At 38.5% G+C, this 27,339-nt stretch overlaps 5 protein-coding genes and 1 long non-coding RNA gene across 7 annotated transcripts in view; 4 read left to right on the top strand and 2 right to left on the bottom strand.

Annotated features, from left to right (window-relative positions):
* The first annotated feature begins 2,568 nt into the window (after positions 1-2,568).
* LOC135082754 (uncharacterized) lies at positions 2,569-3,780 on the top strand. Its single transcript, XR_010259476.1, has 2 exons — positions 2,569-2,799; positions 3,176-3,780. It is a non-coding gene; the product is annotated as an uncharacterized LOC135082754 (long non-coding RNA).
* Positions 3,781-4,523: 743 nt separating this feature from the next.
* Positions 4,524-5,991, top strand: LOC135082714 (uncharacterized). Its single transcript, XM_063977486.1, has one exon. The coding sequence runs from the start codon at positions 4,595-4,597 to the stop codon at positions 5,948-5,950; it is 1,356 nt and encodes a 451-aa protein (XP_063833556.1). The 5' UTR covers positions 4,524-4,594; the 3' UTR covers positions 5,951-5,991.
* Positions 5,992-6,487: 496 nt separating this feature from the next.
* LOC135082969 (kxDL motif-containing protein CG10681) lies at positions 6,488-8,144 on the top strand. Its single transcript, XM_063977734.1, has 3 exons — positions 6,488-6,857; positions 7,070-7,243; positions 7,610-8,144. Exons 1-3 carry the CDS (start codon positions 6,718-6,720, stop codon positions 7,965-7,967), a joined length of 672 nt encoding a protein of 223 aa, XP_063833804.1. The 5' UTR covers positions 6,488-6,717; the 3' UTR covers positions 7,968-8,144.
* Positions 8,145-8,247: 103 nt separating this feature from the next.
* On the bottom strand, positions 8,248-9,779 carry LOC135082971 (ubiquitin-conjugating enzyme E2 T-like). Its single transcript, XM_063977735.1, has 2 exons — positions 9,411-9,779; positions 8,248-9,220 (listed from the first exon to the last, which is right to left on the bottom strand). The coding sequence occupies exons 1-2, from the start codon at positions 9,664-9,666 to the stop codon at positions 8,988-8,990; spliced, it is 489 nt and encodes a 162-aa protein (XP_063833805.1). The 5' UTR covers positions 9,667-9,779; the 3' UTR covers positions 8,248-8,987.
* Positions 9,780-11,600: 1,821 nt separating this feature from the next.
* LOC135082968 (uncharacterized) lies at positions 11,601-15,469 on the bottom strand. Its single transcript, XM_063977733.1, has 4 exons — positions 15,144-15,469; positions 14,619-14,785; positions 13,310-14,256; positions 11,601-12,864 (listed from the first exon to the last, which is right to left on the bottom strand). Exons 1-4 carry the CDS (start codon positions 15,302-15,304, stop codon positions 12,448-12,450), a joined length of 1,692 nt encoding a protein of 563 aa, XP_063833803.1. The 5' UTR covers positions 15,305-15,469; the 3' UTR covers positions 11,601-12,447.
* Positions 15,470-16,619: 1,150 nt separating this feature from the next.
* The window catches only part of LOC135082626 (oxidative stress-induced growth inhibitor 1-like), a 70,204-nt gene continuing 59,484 nt past the window's right edge, over positions 16,620-27,339 (top strand). For both annotated transcript variants that reach the window (XM_063977409.1, XM_063977410.1), the window contains exon 1: positions 16,620-16,816. The gene's annotated coding sequence lies outside the window, so the exon portion shown is untranslated. The remainder of the gene's footprint in view (positions 16,817-27,339) is intronic.

The following is a 27,339-nucleotide window of genomic DNA, read 5'->3' as shown; positions in this document are numbered from 1 at the left end:
GGTATCCAATGCAAATAGTGAATAGATTTCCATACTTTAGTATAAGACTCCAATCTACCGAATTGTATACTTTAAACTACTTAGTAAGTTTAGGCTAAGTGGCATCATCTAAGTTGCATTTAATAAACGTCAAAAATATGTCAAAATTCCATAGAAAAACACCGGTAATAGTTACAGTTACTTTTAAAGTATCCCTTAAAACCCTGTAACTTTGTCAAAGCTGTTTACGTGACATTGGTGAAATCATGGTTCTCAAAACCAAGCCGTCGCCAAAATAAAAGAAGAAGAAGAAGACTTTTAAAGTAAGATGGTGCAATCCAGTCTTAGGCTAAGTTGCACTACCTTATTTTAACCGTAACAATAAGGCCCAGAGCCCCGATTACGGTCATTTTTAACGTCTCCAATCCAGACGCGCTTCATCGATTCTGCGATATGATTGGTCAAAACAGCTGACGTACGCTGTTTTTTTTTGTGCTTTGTGCTGAGACGTTAAAAATTACCGTAATCGGGGCTCTGAACAGACGGTGAAACGCAACTGCAACGAAACTGCAACTGCTTAGTTGCATCTAAGTTTCTGCCATAGCGTCCGTTGAGAGACCACACATGACGCGACCAGTTTGAAACTTTCAGTTTCAGGATCATTCATTAGAATCATCAGAAAGTTGCAGTTTCGTTGCAGTTGCGTTTCACCGTCTGTTCTGGGCCTAACATTATCCGGTGCTTTTTGTATGTGGTTTGACATATTTTTGACGTTTTTCAAAGTTAAAGTAACTCAGCCTAAGTTTAGGTAGTGTCTCCAACTTAACCGACAAAGTCGGAATTTTTCAGGACTCAAACTTTTGGTACTGCCTAGGTTAAAAAATTAGGCGCTGCCTCTCTTATTTCTTCTCCAACGGCTACATCAGCTTCACAAAAGGTCAAAAGATTTACAGCGACTTTTACCGATGGCGGCCATCTTTATTCATACGACATTTCCCGCCATATGTCGCAATAAAAAGCGAGCGTCACGTCCGACGCGCGCGGTCGGAAAAAATGCAAATGGCGTCCGTGACGTCACGTCTGTGGCGCCGCCTGGCGGGCGCTGATTCTGTTTTAATTGTCGTGCGTGGTTGTAACAGAATTGACATAGACATAGTAGGCTCGTTCTTAGTCTTTTTTATCTACAACGAGGAAGCCCTTGGCCTGCATCTCACTGATAGAAAGTGATGATCAGGCCCAAGGTGGAAGCGAGCTTCACCCGGAATCCTCAACCACAGAGGAACTGGCTATCTTACCTTCAAATGCCAGAACACAACAATCCTGTAACATTGTTGCCAAAGTCTTAAGTCTTATCTCTATGATATTTATTTTATGAATGCGTCATCAGTCTGTGTAATTATCGAACCGCTTTCCTGTCCCTTATTTCCTCATTTCATCATCATCTTCATCATTCACATCTAAATCATTTAAAATGAAATGAATGCGTGAACACGTACTATGGTTCCAGCAACCCATTTTCGGTCAAGAATTACCTTTTGATGAGAGCGAGAGAAAAAATGGAAATGGGTAGCTGGAACTGTGATCAACTGTGGCCCATTGTACGTAACAAACAGACAGAGCTACTTTCGTATCTTTAAATGTAGATTAGGAAGACCATTCATGGACCTTCTGAATATAATTCTGCTAGTTTTTAGAATCCTATTTTCAGATGACAAAGGCTTAAATAGAAGATGCCTCCGCCACAGACAAAGAATTTACTCCGAGCTAGTTAAAATAATTTAAAATATTAATTACCTACTAACTATACTTGCGTCTAAAATATTTCCTGTGTTGAAATAACAAGTTGTACGATACTGACACGCCTGTAAAATCCGCCCCTGAATCAGAAGTTACGAGTTGATTAACTTTAAAATTAATTAAACTTACCTTTCACAAAATTGCGGCATAAAATCAGTGTTACGTAGCTACTGAATGTTTCTTTCCAGCGGTATTCTGTTCCTTCACAATATAATAGTAAGAGCTATTATTGAGTGTGAGTGGTTGGGAAAAAGTCTTAATTTTGATGCGTCTTTTTTTTTCAAGTGCAAGAGGTAAGATTGAAACGCAGTTAATCTGTAGATACATTACATACCATTGAAATCTTCGTTCGTTTCAGCCAAATGACGTCCACTGCTGGACAATGGCCTCCCCCAAGGTTTTCCACAAGGATCGGTCCTGCGTTACCCGCATTCATGTACTTCCCGCGACCTTCACCAGATCGTCGGCTCACCTAGCGGGAGGTTTGCCCCCACAGTGATACGATTAAAGAATATTTGCTAAGTAGAATTAACATACTCAAGTCATCACATAACTCGTAGAATTGATGGCCGTATGGGACGGAAAAGTTCTCGAATATCGAGTGACGACTACGGACTGGAAGAGACGGTGTGGACAGCCATGCCACTAGGTGGACTGACGATATAATAAAGGTCGCGGGCAGCGCAGGACCGGTCTTTGTGGAAATCCTTGACGGAGGCCTTTACCCAGCAATGGACGTCCTTATGTTGAAATAACACGACTACAAGCATAATTAATCACATATTACACAATTCCAATCCTTTGAATCGTATTTGGTTTTATTGTTTTCATTCTTTGACGTTGTTTACTCCGGTCCCGGATAGTCTGTGTAAACTTTCTTTTAATAAAACTACAAGAACTGCTTCATTGATTGTAATTTGTGTCAGTGAGAGCGTGTTCATCATTTAATGAAGAAAATTGTCTAGAAAAAATAATAGTTTTGCTTTTTTTACCTACCTATATGCTGTGAAAATTTATCAAGAGGTATGATATGTTTTCTTAATAGTTTATTGTAACATTTTGTGCTTATTAAATTTCACTTAATAGCAGTTTTGATTACTCACTTTCGCGCTGCCCGCATCCAAGCACCTCCCATGACCCTCAGAAGATCGTTGGTCCACATAGTTGGGCCTGCCCACACTACGTCTTCCAGCCCGTGGTCGCCACTCTAGAACTTTTCTCCCACGACTATAAGCTCTACGAGTTATGTGCCCCGCCCACTGCCACATGATTTTAGCAATTCTGCGGGCTCTGCACTTTGTGTTTTCTGCGGATCTCATCATTTCTAATTCGATCACGCAGGAAAACTCCGAGCAAAGCACCATTTAGTCATGCTTTTACCTGTGCCCTTTTGTTTCAGACCATGATTTACCTGATTTTCAGCGCACTACTTCCCCCAATCCTCTGCCAATTCGTGGCTGACATGGAGATGAAACCAGACGTCGCATTTGGAGAAGATAACGACAGATTCGACCTGACCTCCTTCGTTCAACAGCAGAACAAAGTATACGACCGGTACACTTACAATAGAGAAGAAGATGAGTATTTTAGACGGCAAGGAAACGCGAAAAAAGGTGGAGGTGTAAAAATTATTTATCCCAACGGAGTAGTTGAGGATTTTGCTTCGTCTGCTGATACGTCTAAGCGTGGTGGAACAGTAGCAGACTACCACAAGAATCTAAAGAAACTTTTGACTACAGATAGCAGGAAAGCAAGGAAGTTGATAGAGAAATTGCATGAAGATGTTCACGCATGGAGAAGGAGTAACGGAGTCGTTCCAAAAATCAAAAAGGAAAAATATGTGTTGCCCACAGATGTCCAGGTTTATGAAAATGGCAACACAGAACTGCTGGCAGATCCTGAGAAGGAGGTGATGATGCATTACGCTGTGCCTGTCGAAATGACTATTGAGGGTTACTTGCAAGCTCCTCTTGTGGTTTAGAAATAAATTAAGCATTAGCTAAATCTGTTTCATTTATTAATCACTACATAGTGTAAAACAAAGTCGCTTTCCGCTGTCTATCCCCATGATCTTTAAAACTACGAGTGATGCACCCGTGCGAAACCGGGGCAAGTCACTAGTAGACACATAAGAACCATGTTACGTTACGCAACATTATAATTAATGAACTTTTTTATTAATTGGTTAGAATAAGCTGACTTTGCAGAAATTACACACAACACTGATTTATGATAGGCGGCTCTTCAAATTTTGACAGGGTAAACCGATGTATTAATAATGTTTTAACTGTGGTAAAGTCATGCGAAAGGTATTTTATTTCACTTGTATCTTTTCAAGTGAAAACTATTGTCTTGTAAAGATTAAAGACCTAAGTTTAAACCACCATTTAAGTATTGCCCCTAAGAGCCATGGCAGACATCGACTTTAGCAATCTAGACACTGTGGCAGATTAATTAATCTCTGTTTCACACGATTCATATCTAAGTTGCCATGGTATATTAGCGAGTGGACCTTATAGTTTAAAATCATAATATGAAACAGGGTCCTAAAAACTTAGCCTAAAAACAATGACCATCGATACAACGACTAAATTCTACAAAACTGCATTGAAGTGCGAGTTTCTGAACGTCATCCGAAGAAATTATAATTTACGGGGGATTTTTAATTAAAGTTTTTAAAGATTACGATTACTCAATCCAATATCACGGTTAATTAAGAAAACTTATATCTAAGATAAATTCAATCATTACTTTTCATTTCTTATAACCATTTCGAACTGTTAAATTATGTGGGCAAGTTAAAAAAATCAAAAATAAAATGTCTTCTAAATTGTGTCAACTCCTAGTTCTGCTTGCTGCTGTGGCTTCCACTCTTCAGAGAAGACTCGTGAGTGACGAAGAAGCCAATAGTCTAAATGACGATGGCTTCCAGAACTTGGTGAATCATCTCAAAACGCACGCATATCCCAGCCAGGACAAACCATATTTAGGAAAAGCACGAAACGATTTAGCCAGTCTTCTGAATGTACACACTCTGAATCTTTTCCTAAAAAACAATGCAGAAAAGAAAGACCAGAGAACAGGGGTCGGACAAGACAGAATATGCAAAACTGGCCGCTGTGGCTGCAGGGGAGACCGATGCGAGGAACGCGAGGAAGATCGCCAAGATGATCGCGAAGATATTAGCGAAGTACAGCAAATCCTGGATGAATTAGAACAGGAATTAGACAAAGACCCGTTGAGGTGTGCCGAGAGATGCGACCAATACGGGCGATGCGGTTGCAGAGGTCGAACTAGATCCGAAAACAGAGACAATGACCAATCGCTATGTCGACACGGCAGATGCGGGAAACGCTCAAAAGAATCCAACATACAATCCCAAATCGAACAGTTTGGAACCAAATACAAAATCAACGATGACCTAGACGCCATAGTCGTCGATATCTCCGATTTCAAAGGCCTCCTTGGTACGTTGAATGGTAATTTGATGAAATCCAAACAGAACCAGGACCGGGTAGATACAGATTATTTTTATGGAGACACGAGATCTGCGGATGAAAAAGAAGATAAAAAAGATTTAGACGCGGTTGTACTTAATTTGAATAGAGCGAGGGATGACGATGACGTAGTCTCGCGGGTCGTCAACGAACTTCTCTCTGGTACCAAAAATAAAGTCAAGAAAAATGATCCCATTAGACCTAATGATCTGGCAGAGTTTTTCGAAACCAGGAAGAGGCAGGTAATCGGGAATGCGCTGAATTTTGTTAGAAATAGCAGAGGTAAGAAGGATTTGTCGGATCTTTCTACAAAACAGCAGTATCAGCTGCAGAAAGTGAGGGCAGAAGTGCAGAGACTTGGCGCTAAAGCAAATCTCAGGGAAGTAGAGAGGAAGGTTACAGACATCGTTTTGGGAGACGGTATGAAGTCTGAAGTGCTCTTTCATAACGAGAATAATAACAATGTGTACGTTCCAAGATGGGTATACAACGCAATAGAGGTTTCAAGACAAGATCTGAGAAGCAAGCGCATGTTTCCTTTAACAAACAAACAAAGGTTAAAGAGGTCAAAACTTAATAAATCCAACGTTTGGAGAAGAAATGTTCAAAAGAACGTGAACGAATACGGCGTACCCTTCCAACTACAAGTTCAAGGTTTGGGTCAAGTCAATCCTTAGGTGGAATAATGGTTTAAAATAAACGTTTTCACTTTAAATTATTTGTTTCTTTTATTCTATTTATTTTTAATACCGGCACCACGCATTGCCGCCAACGCTGCCCCCGATAGTTGAAAAGGCGCATCTAACACCATATCAAAACAGAGACAAAAAAGATACTCTCAAAAAATTTAAAGGGCTACTTAATTCTTAGCTGTTCTTGAGTTTACTTCATATCCGAAAAAAACTGATAGATGCGCCTTTTCAACTATCGGGGGCAGAACGCTCGTACCAACGTCGTTGATCAGCTAATTTCGTAAGGCGTCCACACGTTGGTTCTAAACACTCGTATCATATCCTGTCCCGTCCAGAGCCAACATGAGGATGTCCCACATGGTGCCAATATTATTTACTCGATCCACATTCCACACGCTTAACAAAGCGTTTTTTGGACTCTGTGTGAAGCCGGTCTAAAAAAAATATTCTCAAAAAACGAAACTGAATACAAAGAATTAACTTCGTAAAACTGGTAAAACACGAAGCTAAAGTCACTTTGACATATTTGACAGATATTATTTTTCAATGAATCCTACCTTCTATTTCTTGGTATTAATTTCCTTTAATTACCATAAAATCAGGTTATTTTGAGCCAAAAGCGCTTAGAAATTTCAATATCTTTTCAATCGGCACCTGTGAAAATCCTGTAGACTGATAATTTAAACCATACAGCACAACATACAGCAGCGAACTAATGTATCGATCGAAGACCTAACAAAATATCAACAAAAATGGCAAATGAGACCCCAGAGAGTGATTTTTCGATAGAATGCTTCCAAAACTACTCCGCCCCGGAGGTTTTCGTGCAAGGTTTGGCGGGAATGGTCGACCAGACCGACGTAGAAACCATTATACGGGCACAGAAAAACATGTAAGTTTTCGTTAATAATAGTCTAATTTTCTATTTAAAATCACTAATATAGGTAATTTAGTATATGGGTAAAATGTTAAATTTCCTAAAAATTCCTGTTACTTATTTGATATTGGTTTCTTCACTAGTTTATACAGTAGTGAAAAAAGTATGTATTTATACCGACATGTCATTAAGATGCTGTTATTTATTATCTACCAATTATGTTCCAGGCTACAACGCTTCGAGAAAACCACAGAAATGCTAACAAACTGCAACCAGCTATCTGCAAGTCGTCTGCGTGCTGCTTCCGTTGAATTCAAGAAGCACACACAACTCCTCATGGAGATGAGAAAGGATCTCGAGTTTATATTCAAGAAAATAAGGGCTATAAAAACTAAACTAAGGTATTTCTTTCAGATTTTTAGCATTAGAATACATATTTATCTAGTTCAGAGGTTCTTAACCGGTGATCCGCGGACCACTGATGGTCCCTGGAGGCATTCCAAGTGGTCCATGATGTGCACTTGCACACCTTGGTCAAAACTACTTTTAACTGATTTTTGCAGTCAAACTGGCTTTGACCGATTATGAGGTGGTCCCTGACAAGACAGAAATTTGGTAAAATGGTCCCTCATGACTTAAAGGTTAAGAACCACTGATCTAGTTACTGCCAGATAGATTAGATTTTTCTCTGTGATCAATAGAAATTGGTATAAATTTGTTTATACTGACAGTATAGAAAGTAATGTCATATTTTGTAATGTTTTCAGTACCCAATACCCTGAAGCATACAAATCTGCAGTAGCAGCATCAATAGCCAGCAGAAAACCTCTGGACGAAGAAGAAGAAGATGATTTCAAGCCTTCAGAGACCAGGATAGAGTCCAAGATGGTCGCTACCGTCTCCACAGAGACTTTGAAACCTACCACTAGTGACGATAAGAAAAAAAAGAAAGTCATCAAGCCACAAACCGATGCAAGCAACAATAATAGCACTACTCAAGATGGTCCCAGTGTTTCCAATGCAGAAATTAAACCAGATAATGTTAAAAAAACGAAAAGAAATAGTAGTTCTTCAGAAACAGAAAGCGCAAGTTCTGGTGACGATAGCAGCACTGACACAGGCTGAAGACTACGATTTAAAAACTCGGTATCAAACAAGTATTATTCTGAAGATTGTATGCTAATCATTGCCAGTGAAAAGCCTAATTTAGGACTAAGAAAAGTTACTATGCATGGTATAGAAAAGTATTATATTTAAAGGATTCTCATTATTCAAGTTACAAACTTACTTGTTATTGAAAATTGAAACATTCCGATAAAGAAATCACTTGCTACAAGTGTGATTTAGGATTATTTGGGGTTCCATGGATTACATTTAAAAGTAATCCAAAAGCAATACAACAAAATAACTTGTTACCATTATTATTGTCTTAACTTATAAAAATACAAATATGCTTACAAACAACTTCTTTTTCTTACATACTTTTATAATTTCAACTTATTGATCACATTTTATTCTTAACAATAAAATCATCTCTCAGAATTTCAAAAAAACACTTCAAACTTACCTAATATAATTTTAGATATTTGCTTGTTTTGCTAAACATAGATACATTTTATAGATTCTTCTCTTTTTATAACTATGCAAATGGAATAATAATCATTTGACAGAAAGTTAATCATTTATCAGCTAAAACAAACAATGTTATGGGTTTTGTTTAAAGTTTTATGATAAACTAAGTAAATTATTTATCTTTACTATTGGGACCAAGTTAACTACTTTGTACATACATAATTATTACGTTTCTTCTCAGCACTTGCCATATGTTAGTCTCGAAGTGCTGGTAGGGCCCAAAAGATAAGGAGACATATAAAGTGCCCTATAAGGGCTACCTTTTATATTTTTTATTTTTTGACGTTCATAAGTGCCACTTGTGGTCTAAACTGAATAAATGATTTTGATTTTTGATTATGAAATGTAATACAAAACTAGTGTAATCATTAATAGGAGTAATTAACACAAACTTGAATCTGTTTTTACGTGTATTGTGAGTCATTTCCGATTACGAACTTTCTGTCAGATGATGCATTACATGTAATGAAAAACTTCCTGAGATGATATTTTATCTTCCACAACAACAATTTCTTAATTAAACTTAACAGTGCCTACTGCATGCTTCTCAGTATGCTTTTTAGCGTTCTCCAAAAACGTCTCAATGTCATACTTGTACTCGTTGGCTACGTCCATCATCAATGGATCGTCGGGGTTGGGATTCGCAAGCAACGTCTGCAGAGACACCAGGAGCGTCTCCAAAGTGATTGTCGGGAGCCAGCCGCCTTTCGGAGGCATTTTGAGCATGTCCATGCAAATACGGCCACCTATAAAACAAAGAATCAAATAATACTACAAGAACTAAAATAATTTAGTCTTAAAATGTAGTACTGTAACTGATATGTTTAACTAAAATTACATTTAACTCAATACTAACACTATTCATCTATGTACGGACGTTGAAAGACTACAACAACTTTTATTTGCAATTTACCAAGTATTTACATACAAACGTACCTTTATCAATATTCGGATGGTAAACTGGTGTATTGAATTTTAACAGTGGCGGCTCGAAGGGATACCTTTCAGGGATGGTAATGGTCAGTTTAAACCTTCCTTTCTCGTACGGAGACCCTTTAGGACCGAGCAAAGTGACTGTAAGCACGTCATAGCTGTCTGGCTTCTCTGGATGGCAAGATATGCCCCACGGCGGCTTAGTTTCAAAGTTCTTCACTTCACGAGCTAAGCGGGCCATCCGCGCTCCTGCTATCATGATTACTTTTGTTATAACTTTATAAAAACCTCGATTTTGGAGAGAAAATACCACGGCTTCAGTTTGAGAAGTAAACACAACAATGCAGTTTTGACAGTTGTAGTGTAGTGCTGAGCTGAGCATATAAACCAATAGTATATCGATTATTATAAATTATCGATTAATAAAGGTTTTGTTTCATGGGTTTGACACGAAATAACCTTAATTTAGATGACGCCAGGCCCAGGGGCACTCTGTAACCTTTTGTTCTGAAATAATTCTATTTATTTACTTAATTATGGAATGTCAAAACATACTGTCTAGAAATGTACCACCAACTATCAAATTAAATATCACTAGAAACAGTGTAAGCAATTTAAAGTCGTATGCCTCGAAAAAACACCCTTTATAAACAACGCGATGGTTGAGTGATTGAGTTAGATTACGATTATAACTTTATAACCGATTAAATATCGATACATTTAATAGCCTCACCAAACTATTCAATTGGGGAGGGATTAAATCGATTATTTAACAACACTATTTGACGTTAGTGATGTGCAGATAACGATTTCATTAATCAATTGTAATTATTGTAATCGGCTCGTCTTAAATATTCTATTTTATTAAACTTTTCACAAACACAATCTTACCTACCATCTTACTAATTTATAAATGCAAAAGTTTGTATGGATGTCTGGATGTTAACATGTTTGTTACTCTTTCACGCAAAAACTACTGAACGGAATTCTGTTGAAACTTTAGAGTAGGCGCACACCGTTGATTTTTAGTCGGCCGATAGTTGTGCCCGATTTTGAATTGTGTGAAGAATCGGCCAAATCGATTCGGCGTAGTGTGCGCATTCCCATACATGCCCATACTGATCAACTGCCCCCCCCCCCCCCCCCAGCGTTACCGGTGCTTGCCGGCGTATTGCCCGCCGACCTGGAAGTCTCTCGTGCAGGACGACTTGCGGAGGAGGGAATCCAACTGGCCCCCAGGGAGCGCCGGGAATTGAAGCGCACCATTAGAGAGGATGCCGTGACCCTTTGGCAGGAGCGGTGGGATGCCAGCAGTGACGGACGTGAGCTGTACCAGTTCTTTCCCATTGTGGCGGTGAGGCTCTCTCTCGGCTGGGTTGAACCGGACTACGTGGTTTCCCAATTGTTATATAACTGGGCACGGGTGCTTCAGGCAGCGCCTACATAGGATGACGCTGTGCGAGTCTGCACTATGCCCATGCGGCGAGGAAGTCGAAGAGAGCCGCGATCACGCGCTTTGGGAATGTAACCTTTATGACGAAGCTCGACAGAAGATGCTGGATGCGATACGGAGAGCCGAGCAAGGACCTGTTTATCACCAGGACCTCACGAGTAGTCGTAGTAATTGGATCGCGCTGCACGAGTTCGCGCACTCCTGGCACACAATCAGGCGAATTTACGAGAAGTGATGACATTCCTCAACGTTAGCAGCCCGACGCGAAGTACCGTATTTGTGGTGTCAAGCCCCAGAAGGGGGAGAATTGACAATGAGAAGGGACAAGGATAAGAGAAATTTGTAGGGAGTCAAGCAAAGCGCCCGGGGAAAGAGCCCAGAGCAAGTACCTGCGCGCTCTCCCGAGATTCGGTTCGTACGCCGTGAGGCAGGAAGAACCATGGGTGGTGGTGGGATTTGATCAACTGCCCGACTAAACTATCGGCCGACGAAAAATCAACGGTGTGCGCCTAATCTTACAGTATTATTGTTCATAACCAGAATAACACTTAATAATTTATGACAATCTGTGAAAAACTAAATTTCACGCGGGTGAAGCCGTGGGCAACAACTAGTTTGAAATAATTGTAATCCCGAAATATAGATAGACCCGATAGGTAGATTTATATGACTGATGCCAGTGGATGCTGGCGTTTATTACAAATCTGATTTTAGAAACAAAATCAAAATAAAACAATATAAATTACAATAATCCACTTTAATAAACGGACAAAAATAATATTTATATAAAGTACATAGGTAACACATATCAACATTTTTTTTTCATAGTTGGTCAACAATACACTTAAATTGTAAATGTATAGATAGGCACTTTAAGTAATTTCTTTCCCTTAAACTTAAGTGTTAGGTACTGAAGTTATTGTATTTGGAAGCACATTTAATATTTTTAACATACATAAAAACGTAGAAATATTTTTTAACGCTTAATTACTTATCGAAAAACTTAATAATAAAAATATTCTACCATAATAATAAAATATATTTCTATATTTAAATGATCTAACAAGTAAATACGTTCATTTTCCTTTTTTTTTACGTTTAAATAAATCTATCTTTCCTATTTACTTTTGATTTTATTCTAAAAAAAATGTGCAAGGCTCTCCCAGTTCCAGACTTGTAAAAGTTCACTTAAAATTTTTAAATTTAAAAAGCTAAAAAATCTTAACAGACTTAGAACCGAGGGGCTCAAGGATAATATAAACCTGAATGTGTTGTTCCCACTAGATGGCGTTAAATTTACGTAATTTAAGGGAATGTGTTCGGCTAAGTAAATGCAGTTGTTTCATGATTTTTTCGGGTGTCTTCTACCTCAAAAAATTAATTCTTGTTCTCATTTCTCAACGGTCATTTTTAAAAACCATTTATAACTTTTGCGGTCCTTGGCCACTAATCGAAGTAGTTATCGTCGTTTTTTCTGCAAAATTCCTTCTTGTTGCCTTCTAAAAATAACTTAGAGCAACTAACAATTTTACCGACTTGTCTAATTAACTATTTAACTCATCTTTCATTTATCGAGCGTTTAGATCATCATATCTGGTCCGCATCATTCGTCACAACCACGTCTTTATACTCCTCATTTATCCTAATCAATTCTTCATACACTTGGTCAATCGAGTGCCTCAGAATATAATCTTCAACGAGACACTTTTTGGCTAGCTCGTACACTTCCTGCGCTTTCGACCAAGGTTGGGCCACTGTATCTAATAATTCTGTTATATCACCGTTCGGTGCTTTTTCTTTGATATAGTGTTGTATGCTTTTGAACTTGATGGCGCATCGGAGGCCTGTTAGTAGCTCCAAGAGTACGATTCCGAAGCTGTAGACGTCCATTTTCTGGGTGACGGTGCCTTGCAAGCGTTCTGGGGACATGTAGGGCTTAGTGCCGATCAGTGACTGCGTGATCTCTGTGCTCTTGAAAGGTTTCGCTAGACCGAAGTCGCAGAGCTGAAAAATATTTAAAATTACGTAGAGATATTTTTATTTTAGACAGTTGTACAATAACTTGCAGTTGGAAATCAATGATTTTTTGTTGGAGAAATAAAAAACATTATCCTTTGTTTTTATGACAATAGTGTCTGAGTTTCTTGCGCTGCTTCTTCTCAGCACTGGCCCATTTATTGTCCTGAAGCAGTGGTAGGGTTAATACTGGGACGTGTAAAAGTGCTTTTTTAAAGCCTACTTACAGAAATAAATGAGTTTTACTGAGTTTTATTGAGTTTTATGCTAAAATACTCCAATGTATGAGGCAATAAGTGCCAAAATACTGGTCAAGATTGAATTATTGATTTGATAATTTAGAGGTGAATAAACAGGTTAATTCTTTACTGAAACTTTAAAATAGCATCTATGCAAGTACCAGAGGAAAATAACAAGAATGTATGATGCTCACCTTAGGTTTGTAATCCCTTGTCAGCAAAATATTCGCAGTTTTCACGTCCCCATGTATAAACTGCACCTTATTTGCTTCAGGGTCCGCACTCGTGTTGTCCGGATCCAAAATCTCCGTGTTATGTATGTATTTCAGCCCTCTAGCGGTTCCTAGCATTATCTCTAACCTCTGCTTCTCGCTTAGCCTTTTGGCTGCTAGGTTTTGCTCTAAAGAACCTCCGTCTATGTACTGGCATACAATACACAGTGATGGAAACGATGACATTTCTTTTTGTATGCTATAACCAATAATAGGGACTATATTGTCATGCCGCAACTGAGCAAGAAACTTGACTTCTGAATTAAAGCTTTGCAGCATAAAATCTGGCTTCTCTGTCATCATACCGAGGTTCTTGAACCTTTTCACAGCAAGTGTACCGTGATGTCTGTGCCAGCCAGCGTATACGTCGCCGAACCCACCGCTGCCAATCATTCCTGTAGGACCGGTTGGGCCGTGGATAAAGTCTTTTGAAAACCCACAGGTAATGTCCTTCAACTCGTTATAATCGAATTGAATAAGCGTTTTGTTCTGCAGGATATCGGTATCAATCTTGATTAGTTGTCTTGGATAGGGTATAGTATTTTTCTGACTGTTTCCAGGTTTGATCAGTCTGCTTAGGTTTGGAATATTGGGAACGCCTTCGTTAGAATAGCTGCTATCATTGTTGTAGATTGCGTAATGTTCCCCTTCGGACTGCATTTGCTGAGTTGTCTTGTTGCCTATCGATTTTGACTTTAACTTTTTGAAGAAGCTGGGGATGTCTAATGATTTCATTTGAGCTGTGGACTCGGTTTTGTCCTTCTTGGACTTTGTGACGTTGTTGTGCGCTCTACTCTCGTTCAATATTTCAGTTATGCTGGTATTGATCTTCATTCCTGGACCTTCATCAGGCCTTGTAACAGGTGATTCTATAAAGGATAAAAGCACAGTTTAAATATACACATAATAAGATAATTTATACATACATAATAGTAATATTATAGTGTTACTATCAATCATCATGTATTTATGTAATGCAAAATATAACTTTGGTTTAAACAATCAGATACTTTGTTTTCATAAATAAAATAAACAAAAAAACCTTAATTTAGTTCAAAGATTGGATTATTATTTATCTACTATTGCCAAAAGTGATACATTACTATGATTAGCTGACATTTGCAGGATACAGTGTTTATCAACATAAAAAATTTGTTCATCACATTCAATAATAACTTAAATTAAGAAGCTCCTCTTTTTTTAAGTCGGTTAAAAAGAAAATTATTAATACCTTGCAACATCTGTGCTATCTCGTCAGCAGCTTTTAAAATGCCCGCTTTTTTTATTATATCTTGCAACGTGCCTAGAGTTGGTCGTACTTTGCCTGACGTAGCCCATTCATCGAACAGTATCTCTGCGCAGAACCTATTTGTGTGTTTAGCATCCCTAGCAATAGCTCTGAAACATACAAGAAATTAATTCAAGGGTTTTTGGGTTGAAAAAGACATCAAGAGACAAAAACAAGTGCTTGAGAAGGCCTTAGTGTAGAAATACAGCAAATTCATACATTTTTGATTTGTATAAATGTCCTTAGCCCTTTTAGGATTAGTGTCGCTAATTTGAATAACTATTTGTGAATATAAAAACTCTAACTCATTTATTTTTGCAAATAGGCTTTTAAAAAGCACTTACACGTCCCAATATTAACCCTACCACTGCTTCGGGACAATAAATGGGCCAGTGCTGGGAAGAAAACATAATACAGACAGTACAATGTTGGCTAATGTACTTTATTATTGAATTTGCCAAAACTTACTCCTCGTGTTCATTATTATATTTCGGTTCAAACTTATCATCGTCCAAGTTTTTGGGGATTCGGCTCATCACCTTCTTCCAGGCATCGTTGATCTCTAGCGTCTCTGTCACCCTCACTAGAGACCCAGCAGGCAGCTTCCTCAATTCAATGTTTTTGTACATGTTTGTTCAAAACTTTCGAAGTTTCTTTAGTAAATCTAGAACTATGACATGGCAACTACTGTTTTCAGCTATAATTACTTTTGTTATTTTTGTGCAGAATTATTTTTTGGGATTTTCCTGTAAAAATACCAAAATTCCTCTGATTACTCATTATCAGTTTGACATTGACAGTTCAATTCATTCATGTGAAGTGATGTATGTCCCGAAAAATCAACGTCGATGATTATTTTGCACTAACACGGGAATCTAGGATCACTGTTCTCACTGGTAGAATTTTTCTCGCATTTTATAAATGGACCTCAATGTATACCTTACCATTTTATTTTTGTATCTACGAAACATTTTCATTTTATTAAACCAATAAAAAGTAAAGGTTGAATAAAATAAAAATATGGACTGGATGGATAGGACTTGAGTTATCAAATCGCCAAAAGACTGAGATAGAATAGTTAGTCATGCGAGGGACGAAATGACTTCCACTGCTGGACAAAAGCCTCCCCCAGGGATTTCCATAATGACCGGTCCTGCACTGCCCGCATCAAGGCTCTTCCTGCGACCTTCACCATATTCTCGGTCCACCTAGTGGGAGGCCCGCTCACGCTACGTCTTTCGGCCCGCGGTCGCCACTCGAGAACTTTTCTGCCCCAACGGTCATCGTCTCTACGCCCACTGCCACTTCATTTTAGCAACTCTGCGAGCTATGTCGGTCACTTTGGTTCTCCTGCGGAAGTGCGGATCTCCTCATTTCTGATTCGATCACGCAGGGTAACTTTGAGCATAACCAAAAATGTTTATTGCCATTAAAGCAATGTACAGAGTATTCTGACAAGCGGCTTCTTAATGATGATTAAGTACTTCAACAAGTTTGTGGTTTCTAATAACCGTCAAAGGTTAAGTAAGACTACTATAGCTTTTGTTACTCTGAAGATAAATAATGAAAATGACGAAAAAATCCTTTACTTTTTTCTTCTTACAGTTCTAGTTCAAAATTCAAATCTATCGATTACTGTCCAACTGCAGATGTCGATAATTGGACATCTCTAATCTATTTTTTTTATTTGATTGACACTTCAAGTACTTGATCAGAAACAAACATTTATAACGATAACTTTAATAAATAAAATAGATGGAAATTAGAAATATTATGTATAATTTAAGTCTAAAGTATTTGAATTTTAGTGATTCAAATTAAAAATGCATTGCATGTACGACTCAAATTTCTGAACCAACTGCCCAGATGTGAAATGTCAAAAATCGACGCTAGCGCCTCTGACGGATATGTCAGAGACTGTACTTTTTTCAAGTTCGATTCGAGTGAAACAGTGGCACTTTGCGCGATTAAAAAATAAGATTATTTTACTGAATTACAAAGGAGACATAGTTATAATTAAGATAATTTCATAACTATTCGTTCTAGTTATTTATCGGTGTAGTGTGATTAGTGTATTGTGTATTGTAATAGATCTAACTTATAGTGGGTATCATCGGTTTCATTTACCATCGCTTATTTTGGTGAGTAAAACTGTTTTTCTGTATCAGCAACTGGGAAATTCTATGCCAGTGTCGTTCACTACTGTTCAGTCGACTTGCGTAACAATTATGAGGGCATACAGAGAGATGGGAAAGACGGAAACGTGTGCGAATCGATCTGAGGTGTTCCCATCTGCAGTGTTTTATTTATGCAGACATGGGAGTTGTTCTATCGATCTGATACTGCACGTGTGCTGTTATTCTAAAACCAGGTACTGTTGTAGGTAACTGGACCCTGTTTGGTGGTGGTTTCTCACAATAATCGTGTATGTTATGACAATTCTTGCGACGTGCGCTCGCCGTCGGTTTTCGAGGAAAGGTTGGCCTGTTGTACACGTGCCTGAAGGTTACTTGTGGTTTGTTCGATAATAGCTCTTATGGTGGCCTTACACAATATTACTAGAGTTATTTAACATAATAACTAGCTAGAAAAACATATCTAAATTGTAGTTATTAATTATTCAGTAGATAAAGCGGCGTTTAGATGATACAGCTGAAATGAATTTTCAATTCATTTACATAATAAATAAAGAATAATGAACTCGTATAAAAATTACAATAATAGGTACACTTTTTCAAGCACTACTTACGCCATACTGTGAACCCTTTTATTTCTCTTCTTTTGTTACTTGTTTGCAAAAATACAATTTGTATTCAAATTTCAAGTCTAGTCATCAAATAGGTACCATTACATACCAAACACATATCAGTATAATTTATTAAGCAAAGCCTGTGGGTGAGTGTGTATGTTCAATAAATGTAAAAAAAATACTTACATAGATTCTATTGAAGATTTTATTGAAATAACCAGTGGACTTGAATAATATTATTTTGGTGATCAATAGTATTATAGCATTTTTACATATAATAATTATTTTCCTTATATTTATATTGTCCTAATAAATAAAATAGCACTTAGCCAATTGTTATTTACAGGATCATTTCTATATCTCATTTGTACCGCTGCAATTAATGTGTAGACAGGTTCTACAACTTGATTTCTAATAAAAACCCGACCAGTAAAGGCAAAGTTGGTCCTAGAGCAAATTAAAATGTCTAGACTCTCATTAAATTAATCAAAAGAAAATAAGGCATTTATCTAATTAAGCTACCTAAAACTATTCATAAAAATAAGTGAGACTAATCAAATATCCCTAAGCTGAAAGAAAACAGTCATTAAAATTGACAATGACAATTTATTGATTCAAATAAATGTAAATAATCACATCATCATCATCTCAGCCATAGGACGTCCACTGCTGAACATAGGCCTCCCCCAAATCCAGCGCCTTCCTGCTACATTTATGATGTCGTCGGTCCACCTTGTGGGTGGACGTCCTATGCTGCGTTTTCTGGTACGCAGCCTCTACTCCAGAACCATCGGGCGTCAGTTCTGCGTACTATGTGCCCTGCCCATTGCCACTTTACTCGTAGCTTGCTAATGAAATCACAGCACAAACAAAATTATAACAGTGTATTGAAAACTTTGATGGGTTCATCCAGTGTCTAAGTAACTGAGAAGGAAGAGCAGTCACCCGGCAAGCGAAAGGTCGTGGTTTTGATTCCCACCAGGCAGTTCGATTTTTTAAAGTATTTACTTATTTAGCTACCTACTGAATATCATAATCAGTACGCTCAAGATTATTCGCGCTACGCCTTATTGTCAAGCTAACGTTGGTTGTTCTTTAAGCGACATAAAAAGCTTAATTACTGTTTATTGATTCGATCGGAACCGACCTTCTGCTGACGCAACCTCAGGTAGGCTCGCCATCAGCAGACCATGACTGAAGGAAGGCACAGTAGGGCACTTTAAAACACAGTCTCTGGGCAAAATATTTAACATTCCTGACCTGAGCTTCCGTGTAGTTATCTCTTCGCTATATTTTCGGTCTTCAAAGTAAGTGATGGTATCTGCCCTGTAAGTGCCTATTCCTTCTCGCATTTTTTTTTCTTTTTTTATACATAACAAGGCAGGTATTTGTCCACAATCGCACCTGATGTTAAGTGGGATGCAGCCTAGGATGGTACATATCTGCCCTGTAAGTGCCTATTCACTCTCGCCTTGAAAAGGCCCGGATTATAGTCTTCGGGAAAGACAGCAGCAGGCAACGAATTCCAGTCCCTAGCTGTTCGCATTATAAAAGAGTCATCGAAACGCTTAGTGCGACTGCGAGCTGGTGGAATGTCCACAATATAGGGATGGTACGGTAACCTGTGTCTGGTTCTGCATTAACAAGGGGCGGATTAGTGTTCGGGAAAGATAGCAACAGGCTGACAGGCAGCTAATTCCAGTCCCTAGCTCTCTGAATCTGTCACAAATCCAGAATTCATCTAGACATAGCACAGCACATAATAATTTAAGGGGTTCATTTTCATTCGTACGTTTCTGCCTAATGACGTCGACTGCTGGACAAATGCCCGCAATAAAGATTTCCAGAACGACCAGTCCTGCGCTGCCCGCATTCAGGTGCTTCCCGCAATCTTGACCAGATCGTCGGTCCACCTAGTGGGAGATCTGCCCCCACTACGCTTTCCCGTCGCCACTAAAGTGGTACGAAACGTTTATGTTCCTAATTTGTTGGACGGTTTTTTTCTATAGGTCAAAATATCATACGAAAAGGACTCGCCGAGTGCACTTCCATTGTAGTAGAACGCTGGAATAATCCCATTTGTTATGGCACATTGACTTGTCCACATAAACTAGCTTGTTATATGGGGTAATAGAGCGTATTATGTTATGCGCAAGGGCTTCTTTCGCAACTGGTCGTAACTTCTCATTGGCGAGGTTAGTTAAAGACAATGAGGACAATTTTTTGGTTTCTTAATTCGTTCCGTTTATTCTTTTGTTTTAATGGTAAAACACGTATCTGAAAGAAATCGTTTGTTCCTATTTGTGCTGAATGTGTATGTAAATCCGTAGATTATAAATCTCTCATCAAGGCCTAAAAGACTAAAAAAAGAGTAGCAGTTGCTCTAGGCGCCAAAAACAACGAGCTACCAATCTTAAAAAACAAACACTGCCAGCAGTGACCCTTCGAACTCCTCCTATGTTCTTCTGATTAATTTCGTTGCGGGTCCAATGACAGTTTAACTTTCCCCCGGGACAAACTTGACCTTCACTGGTTGGGTTTTTATTGGCGGTCAAGCTGTAGATCCTGGCTACACAGGAGTTGCATCGGTGGGAACGAGAATTGGGAATAGTCCCGTAGCATTGACCCTTGGATATAAAAATTGCGACAAAAGGGCTTTTATTTATAGAATAAATACTTTTCTTTCTTTCTTTCTATTTAGGAATCGAAATATAAACTAGCCTTTAATTTAACTGCTAAATAGCTTGTAATGACAATTTTCTCGTGCGTATGAAAGAGTCAGCGTTTATTATAACAGTGTTGTAGCATCAGGTGGTATTGTAATAAGGATAGTACAAAGGAACGTGAATGGATGTTTATAAAACAGTCCATCCGCCGGAGACTGCACTATTGTATTGTATAATGGATTACAATTTACTTTCATTGTACTACGTGTGTTTGTTGTACTATCACACAATGGCTTGTCTAAGTCATTGATATTGCAGATGTATAAACCAGCGCTTACATCTGTCCACTGCTGCTTTCCTCTGCGTATGCGCAGGCCGGTTTCTGAACTGAGATTTTCAGCTTGAGCGTGCTCATATTGATACTGATTCTGAAGAAAGAACACGTTAAGCCTCCCAAATCCCAATCGAGATTTGTCAGCCACCTTCTCACAATCAAAATCTTGCATCGCAGATTTCAACGAATATAAAGATCATTCATATATTCTCTGCAAATAGACTTTTAAGACCGACGACCTCACAAAGGCTTACTTTATAACTTTTAAGATATGATTTATATAAACTTAATTACTCTAAACCTAATTTTTTAAAGGTCTGCTCTCAATAAAATATTTATATGTAATATGTGGACATTGTTGTTGGTCATACAATAGTTTAGATAGATAAGTGCGATTCTAGACTAAGACCCATTGTAAGACTGTTTTTTGTCCCAAATAAATGAAAAAGAAAAAGAAAGGTAGCAGGAAGGCGCTAGATGCAGGCCGCTACCAACCGGGCGATATGGAAATCATTGGGGGAGGCATATGTTCAGCAGTGGACGTCCTGTGGCTGTAATGATGATGATGGTGATGAGACTTTTACACGTCCCAGTATTAATTTAAGCCTACCACTGCTTCGGGACAATAAATGGGCCAGTGCTGAGAAGTAGCGCAAGAAAGTCAGTCTACACTTCCTGAACTACACCTGCGGTAGTTATCTAACAGCTGCTGCCCATACATTATCGATCTACCCCCTTTGGGGAGACAACCCCACTTCCCAAACGCTTGCCAAGTCACGTCAACACTCGAGAGCACGTTTACATCATCCATCAGTTAGTTTCCTGAAATTGCAACCAATTGAATATTCGTCAGACAAATAGCCGTTTTGTAGGTCAGTTTAAATGACTTTTGAACTGAGTTCTTTCAAATTAGATGTTTTTAGCAGGAGGTCAGTTGTGCTTTTATAAGACCGACTCCAATATCTTTGAAACAGTCCTAAAAGTCCTCGGAGGCTGTTTGAAATGCAGGTGCTTTAGTTTTGATATTAAGGGTAGCAGTTGACCAGATAAATCCGAACTTGACCGAATAAAAGTCACGTTTTCCAGTTTTCCTAACAAACTTGTGCTGGACACAAAAAGTCAACGCGCTTCTGAAAACCGAGGAAAAATTGAGAGACCTCCATCATTTTCAAGGGATAAAGAAGTACTTACCTACTTACTGACAGAATCAGGGTCACCAAGCATTGGGCTAGTCATTACACTCTAAAAACAAAGTATTCTAAAATATATCGTCTAATTCCGTCTCGCCCTCGTCTGGCGATGCATCCATGACCCCGTTGTACGTAATACATCATCTGTAATTGGTCTAGGAAACGATTAAATATACGCGACCCTCGGAAGAAATAGAAACTGGGGTATAAACGTTGGGTCTAAATAAAACTACAGCATATTTGTCTTCAAGTTTTTTAATATTGAAGTACAAAGGTCGCCCATGTTGATTTCGATTGGTCTCTTTGTATCTTACTAAAAACATAATTATGAACTTTCAGTCTCTAATTTGAGAAATGACGGGGAAATACGATTTTTCCTGCCCTTAATCACCTCCTTGATGATTTTTTGCAACTTATCCCATGGTCTCGAAAGCGTTATCGCGTTAGCTTGAATAACATATTATTTAACTCACAGGTAAAATTATTGATTAAGGTACCTAAAGTGCACTTTAGAATTTTATTTTTTATTCCATAACATAATAATCAAACATGAGCTAGAGGAAAAAGCTTGATAAGAATCCTTTATTGGTAGATGTCGCGTCACAAAAAACAACCGCAGAATTGTGCGTTCGAGAGTACGGTATTTTTCATGAATGCAAAGCAGCTTATTCATATGACTACCCACACGCAGACGATATTAATTTAGATAAACCCCTTACCGGTTATCTATAAAGGAATCGTCTACATAAAGTATTTTAGTGCCAGTGCTGCGGAACCCTCGGCAGTTGTTTAAAATCGCACTTGGCTTCTTATTTTTAGCGTCCAGAAATAAATCCGGCGTCAGGTTCAAGGTTAATGGTATAAGATGACATGGAATGTGTCTGCCATTAATTTCTCTAAGGATCTTTTTTGGACGACAAGGAAAAATATCCGTGCGTATAAGCGAGAATTTTTGCAAAAAATATTAGCAGGTACCTAACAGTTCATATTATGTCCAGTCCATGGTGTATATCTTTTTACTTTAATCGCACTGACAGCTGTATGTCCGCTAGGGCAGAAAAGTTTTCGAGTGGCGATCACGAGCCGGAGAATGTAATGAAATAATCTGGTTGATTCAAACCTTGAGGGCATCACTATCAACCTTTGAAGGGAAATCCCAACCAAACCCGGAAAAACATAAGCCATTTGTTCACCACCTTGAAACAAGACCTAGCACATCGATATAATAAATAAATTCTCCGTCTATTCTATGATATTTTCTTTGGAATTAACAAAAACTAGTGTCAAAATCCCTAATCCCCTTGCAATGACATCATCCAGATAGGGAGAACCTATTATTCACAAAACTAGACTGTTTTTCGAAAGGGCGAGAGTACGATTCTAGATTAGATTGGGTCTTACCTAACCAGTAGGGCTATTCCGGAACGCCGTTTATATAGTTTCGAGTCTGACTCTGCCGCTCTTGCTGGCATCTGGCTTTGCGTAAAAGGGATGGAAACATTCGAAACTTCGGATAACGTTTTTGGAGTAGTCCCCTTGGCACCGCGCCAGGTTTCCTTGTGGGTTACAAACAAACTTCTGCAGTGAGATGAGAAGCACTGATTAAATGTCAATCGGTACACAAAGCACATGAGGATTTAAAATTTTAAATCAATCAGATGTTGATACAGTACTGTGACTGTCTGACAGGCTGATGTTCACATCACATATTATTATCATAACGTTTGAAGAAACTAATGAGGGCTATCGTTTTTATACTTAACAGTTGGCACCCCTGGCGATTGACAGGACCTTACTCTACAGTGGCGCCATCTTGATGAGTGCAAATGCGGTAGTCCTCCTACCACTTTAGCGCTCACAAGTTGGCGCCACTGTCTTCGCTGCGTCTTTCCGTTCTATACATAGCCAGAACGCAAGGGTGTGAAACTAATCGAGTATAGTTTGGATATGACTTTTTTTACTAAGCTCCTCCAAACTATACACGACCAGTACGCATACGCTGCGTACTGCTCGCGTATACTTTGTAGTGACTTAGGTCAATTATCTTCCTCCAAAATATACATCGTCAGTACGCATACGGACTAATCATGTATGTATTGTAATAAGTTCGCGATTACAATATATACGCGAGTAGTTGCATGCTCGTCATTTTGACTTATTTACCTCTCTTTCTATTACATATTAATTCATAACTGAGTTTTTTGGTGTTTGTATTCTGCCATAGAAAATATATTTGTTATGGGGCTGATATTTTATCAATTCTCCAATAACTCTTAAATTAAGAATTATTATTATGTATGTCAAAATGATTTTGTTCTTGAGATAAAAGCTTATAAATAAAAATAAATATCCCTGGACATTTTACACTGCGCTTCTAGTCCCAAACTAAGCAAAGCTTGTACTATGGGTACTAGATAACAGATATAAACATACTTAAATACTTTTTTTTGTAAATACATACTTATTATACACAGAAGCATTAAGTCCACCTTTTGTACTATTTTATTGTGCAATAAAGTTTTATAATAATAATAATAAGACACCCAGTCCAATACAAACAAATATGTTCATGCACACAAATTAATGTTTGTACTGTGCGGGAATCGAACCCGCTACCTCCGGAACAGTTATCCGTTTCGAACCACTACACCTAGAGATGTGCCGCTGAGAAAGTTCTCGTTCCCGGCAATATTCCCAGTGAGAATATTCTCGAGAACCGAGAACGCTCCCGGGAATATTCTCAGTGTTCTCGACAGAATACATTTAGTTTTAATTTTAATTTTGTTGTTTATATGTGGTATTATTTGTAATGCTTCGATGTTTTATTAACTGGGCGTTAAGACTAGTCGTCATAAACAAGGCATGAAACGTGTGAGTGAAATATTGCTGTCTTGCTCACTCTTTTCGTGGCGAACGCGTACCGCAGCTTTAGGACTCGGCTACGGTATTTGAACATGAGTGTGCCTCGAGATTTAAGGCCCTTGCCACTCTGGCGGATTTCAAGCGGATTCAAAGCGGATTTAAAGCGGAGCGGCGACGCGACGGAGACGCCGCGTGAAAATATCGTGAAGCTTCCCGAAGGCTGTCCAACCGAGCTGGATTCGATGATTGACCTTTTTTTCGAAGTTGGACCTACCTAACTGGACTGTTTGTCCCAGGTATACATTGTTGTCAACAACTTCGAGTGTAGAGTCTCCAACTTTTAGAGGAGTGGGTGCAACACGGTTTTTAGACATGATTTTTAAATCTTGTCCATGGTCATTTTGAGACCCACTTGTTGAGAGACTCTATTGAAGCCATCGAGCATTGTGCCTAGATCTTCCTGCTAAATCCGCTCCAGCCCAAAAGCTTGAAAACATCTTCTAGGGCGGTGGTGATGACGTCTCCCTGTCTCACCCCTCGCTGCAACTGGATAGGTTTCGGGTCCTGATCTTGAAACGGACTGTTACTATGGCGTGTTTGTACAAGCCTTTCAACACTTCAATGTATCGATAGTCAATTTGGCACAGTTGGAGAGACTGCAGCACTGCCCATAGTGCCCATGTCTCAATCGAATCGAAGGCTTTCTCATAGTTCACAAACGCAAAGTGGCTGATTATACTCCTTGATCTTCCGTATAATCTGCCGTAGCGTATATTATTATGGTCTATGGTACTAAAGCCTTTTCAGAAACCGGCTTGTTCGGGGGGCTGAAAGTTGTCAAGCCTGCTAGCGTGACAATTCGTAATGACTATCAAAAACAGCTTGTAGATATGGCTCAGAAGCGAAAGGGTCTATAATTCTTCAACAAGGTTTTGTCGCCTTTTTTGACGAGGAGTATCACCATACTTCTTTGCCATGCCGTAGGCGTAATTCCCTTGAGGATGACGGAATCGAACAGCTTCTGAAAAGCCTTTAGTACCGGCGTTCCACCTGCTTTCAGAAGCTCAGCCGTGATTACGGTGCCTTGTTGTTTTTCAGCTGTTTGAGAACCATTCTAATCTCGTACAGACTAAGATCAATCTAGCTAGCACGTATTTTATATAAAAATGTGTCAAATGATCCGTCAGACAGGCTATCCACAACTTATCCAGAAGTGGCGAAACAGGCCCTTACTAAGCGATTGTGAAATATGCCCTTAATGTCAAATGTAAAGAATAGTTTCAAAAACTAAAAACACGCTTTTAATTACTAACAGGAATGATCAGGACCCTGGACATCATCTAGCATTAAAGTGCTCGAAAAGACAAATCCAACGAACCCAAACTCGATGAGTTTCCACCGTTTCGTTTAGGAGTTCCTATGGCCACCTCCTGACTCCATCATTAGGACCCTGGACATTATCTAGCACTTGAAGATATCGAAAAGACAAATCTAATGAACCCAAACGCGATGTGATTCCACCGTTTCGTTTAGGAGTTCCTTTGGCCACCTTCCAGTCCCATCATCAGACCAGCTGGTACCACAATATTGTATTGTCATCTAATCTGCATAAAGTTTCATGATGATACAAGACTTAGAAATGCATGTAAATCAGATTCTAAGATTCCATTACATAGTTAGTTATATTACAAACACGACGACCTAATAAAAGCGTGTTAAAAACGAAAAAAATGACAGTTATATTATTTAATTGCATGTAAAAAGAAATTTCTGTCATCTTACATATCATTAAAACGACATTTCACGACGAAAAAAATAAAATATAATAAAGGAACAGTTGCCGAGAATATTTCCGAGAAAGTTCCCGAGAATATTCTCGGGAACACTGAGAATATAGCCTTTCTCTGCAAATAGAGTGTATTGTTTAATATACACTTATCTGTCGACTTAATTTAATACTATTTTACTTAAAAAAGTTTTTTTATTTCCATTTGATAAACATGATTCTCAACCTTTCTCACTTAGGAGAACGCTCCCGGGAGCGCTCCCGAGAATATTCTCAGTGAGGAGAGCGTTCTCGGGAAAGGCACATCAATAACTACACCAAACGGTCGACAATTTTAGTTAATAACGCACGTTTAACTTTCTTCATTTACTCTCTCTCATTTTAAATGAATTTATGATTACACTAATAAATAATTGTTATTTAATTTGAAATCTACCTAATCAATTTAATTTCAGAAACCACTTACATTAGTGTTATAAATTTAGATTTATTATATGTAGATTCAGTAAAATAATAATATTTTATGTAATAATTAATTAATTAATTTAAAAATGGCATCACCGTACGTGATACTACATATAGGTAGTTCTTATTTCTAATCTCGAGGACAAAGCACGAGCATAATATCTAATAAAAGTAATAATTCCATATTTTACTAAATCAAATCAACTAAACACACTAGTCAACTGTAAGTGGTGTAGTATAGTTTGGAGCGAAGACGGAATCCATCCACGATACAAACTATACACGATCAGTACGCAAAATTCGTGTATAGTTTGTTGTGACCGATTTACAAAGGGACATTCCAAAATATACACGAGCAGTTTCCTATGGGTGCGTTCTGGCCATGTATAGAACGGAAAGACGCGTCTTCGCTACTAGCAAGTGACACGACCTTACTCTATAGTGGCGCTAACTGGTGAGCGCTAAAACGATAGTCCTCATTCTGTTAGTCCCCGCAGACTAGAGATTTTTCGGCATCTAATTTGTATGTGGAATCGACCGATACCAAATCGGTGTAATGTGCGCCCTTTCATGTCATAATGATCACTAGCCCGACAAAAACGTATCTGCCTA

The sequence above is a fragment of the Ostrinia nubilalis genome, chromosome 22 (assembly GCF_963855985.1).
Source record: "Ostrinia nubilalis chromosome 22, ilOstNubi1.1, whole genome shotgun sequence".
Taxonomy (NCBI): domain Eukaryota; kingdom Metazoa; phylum Arthropoda; class Insecta; order Lepidoptera; family Crambidae; genus Ostrinia; species Ostrinia nubilalis.
This window is presented reverse-complemented; position numbering and strand designations above follow the sequence as displayed.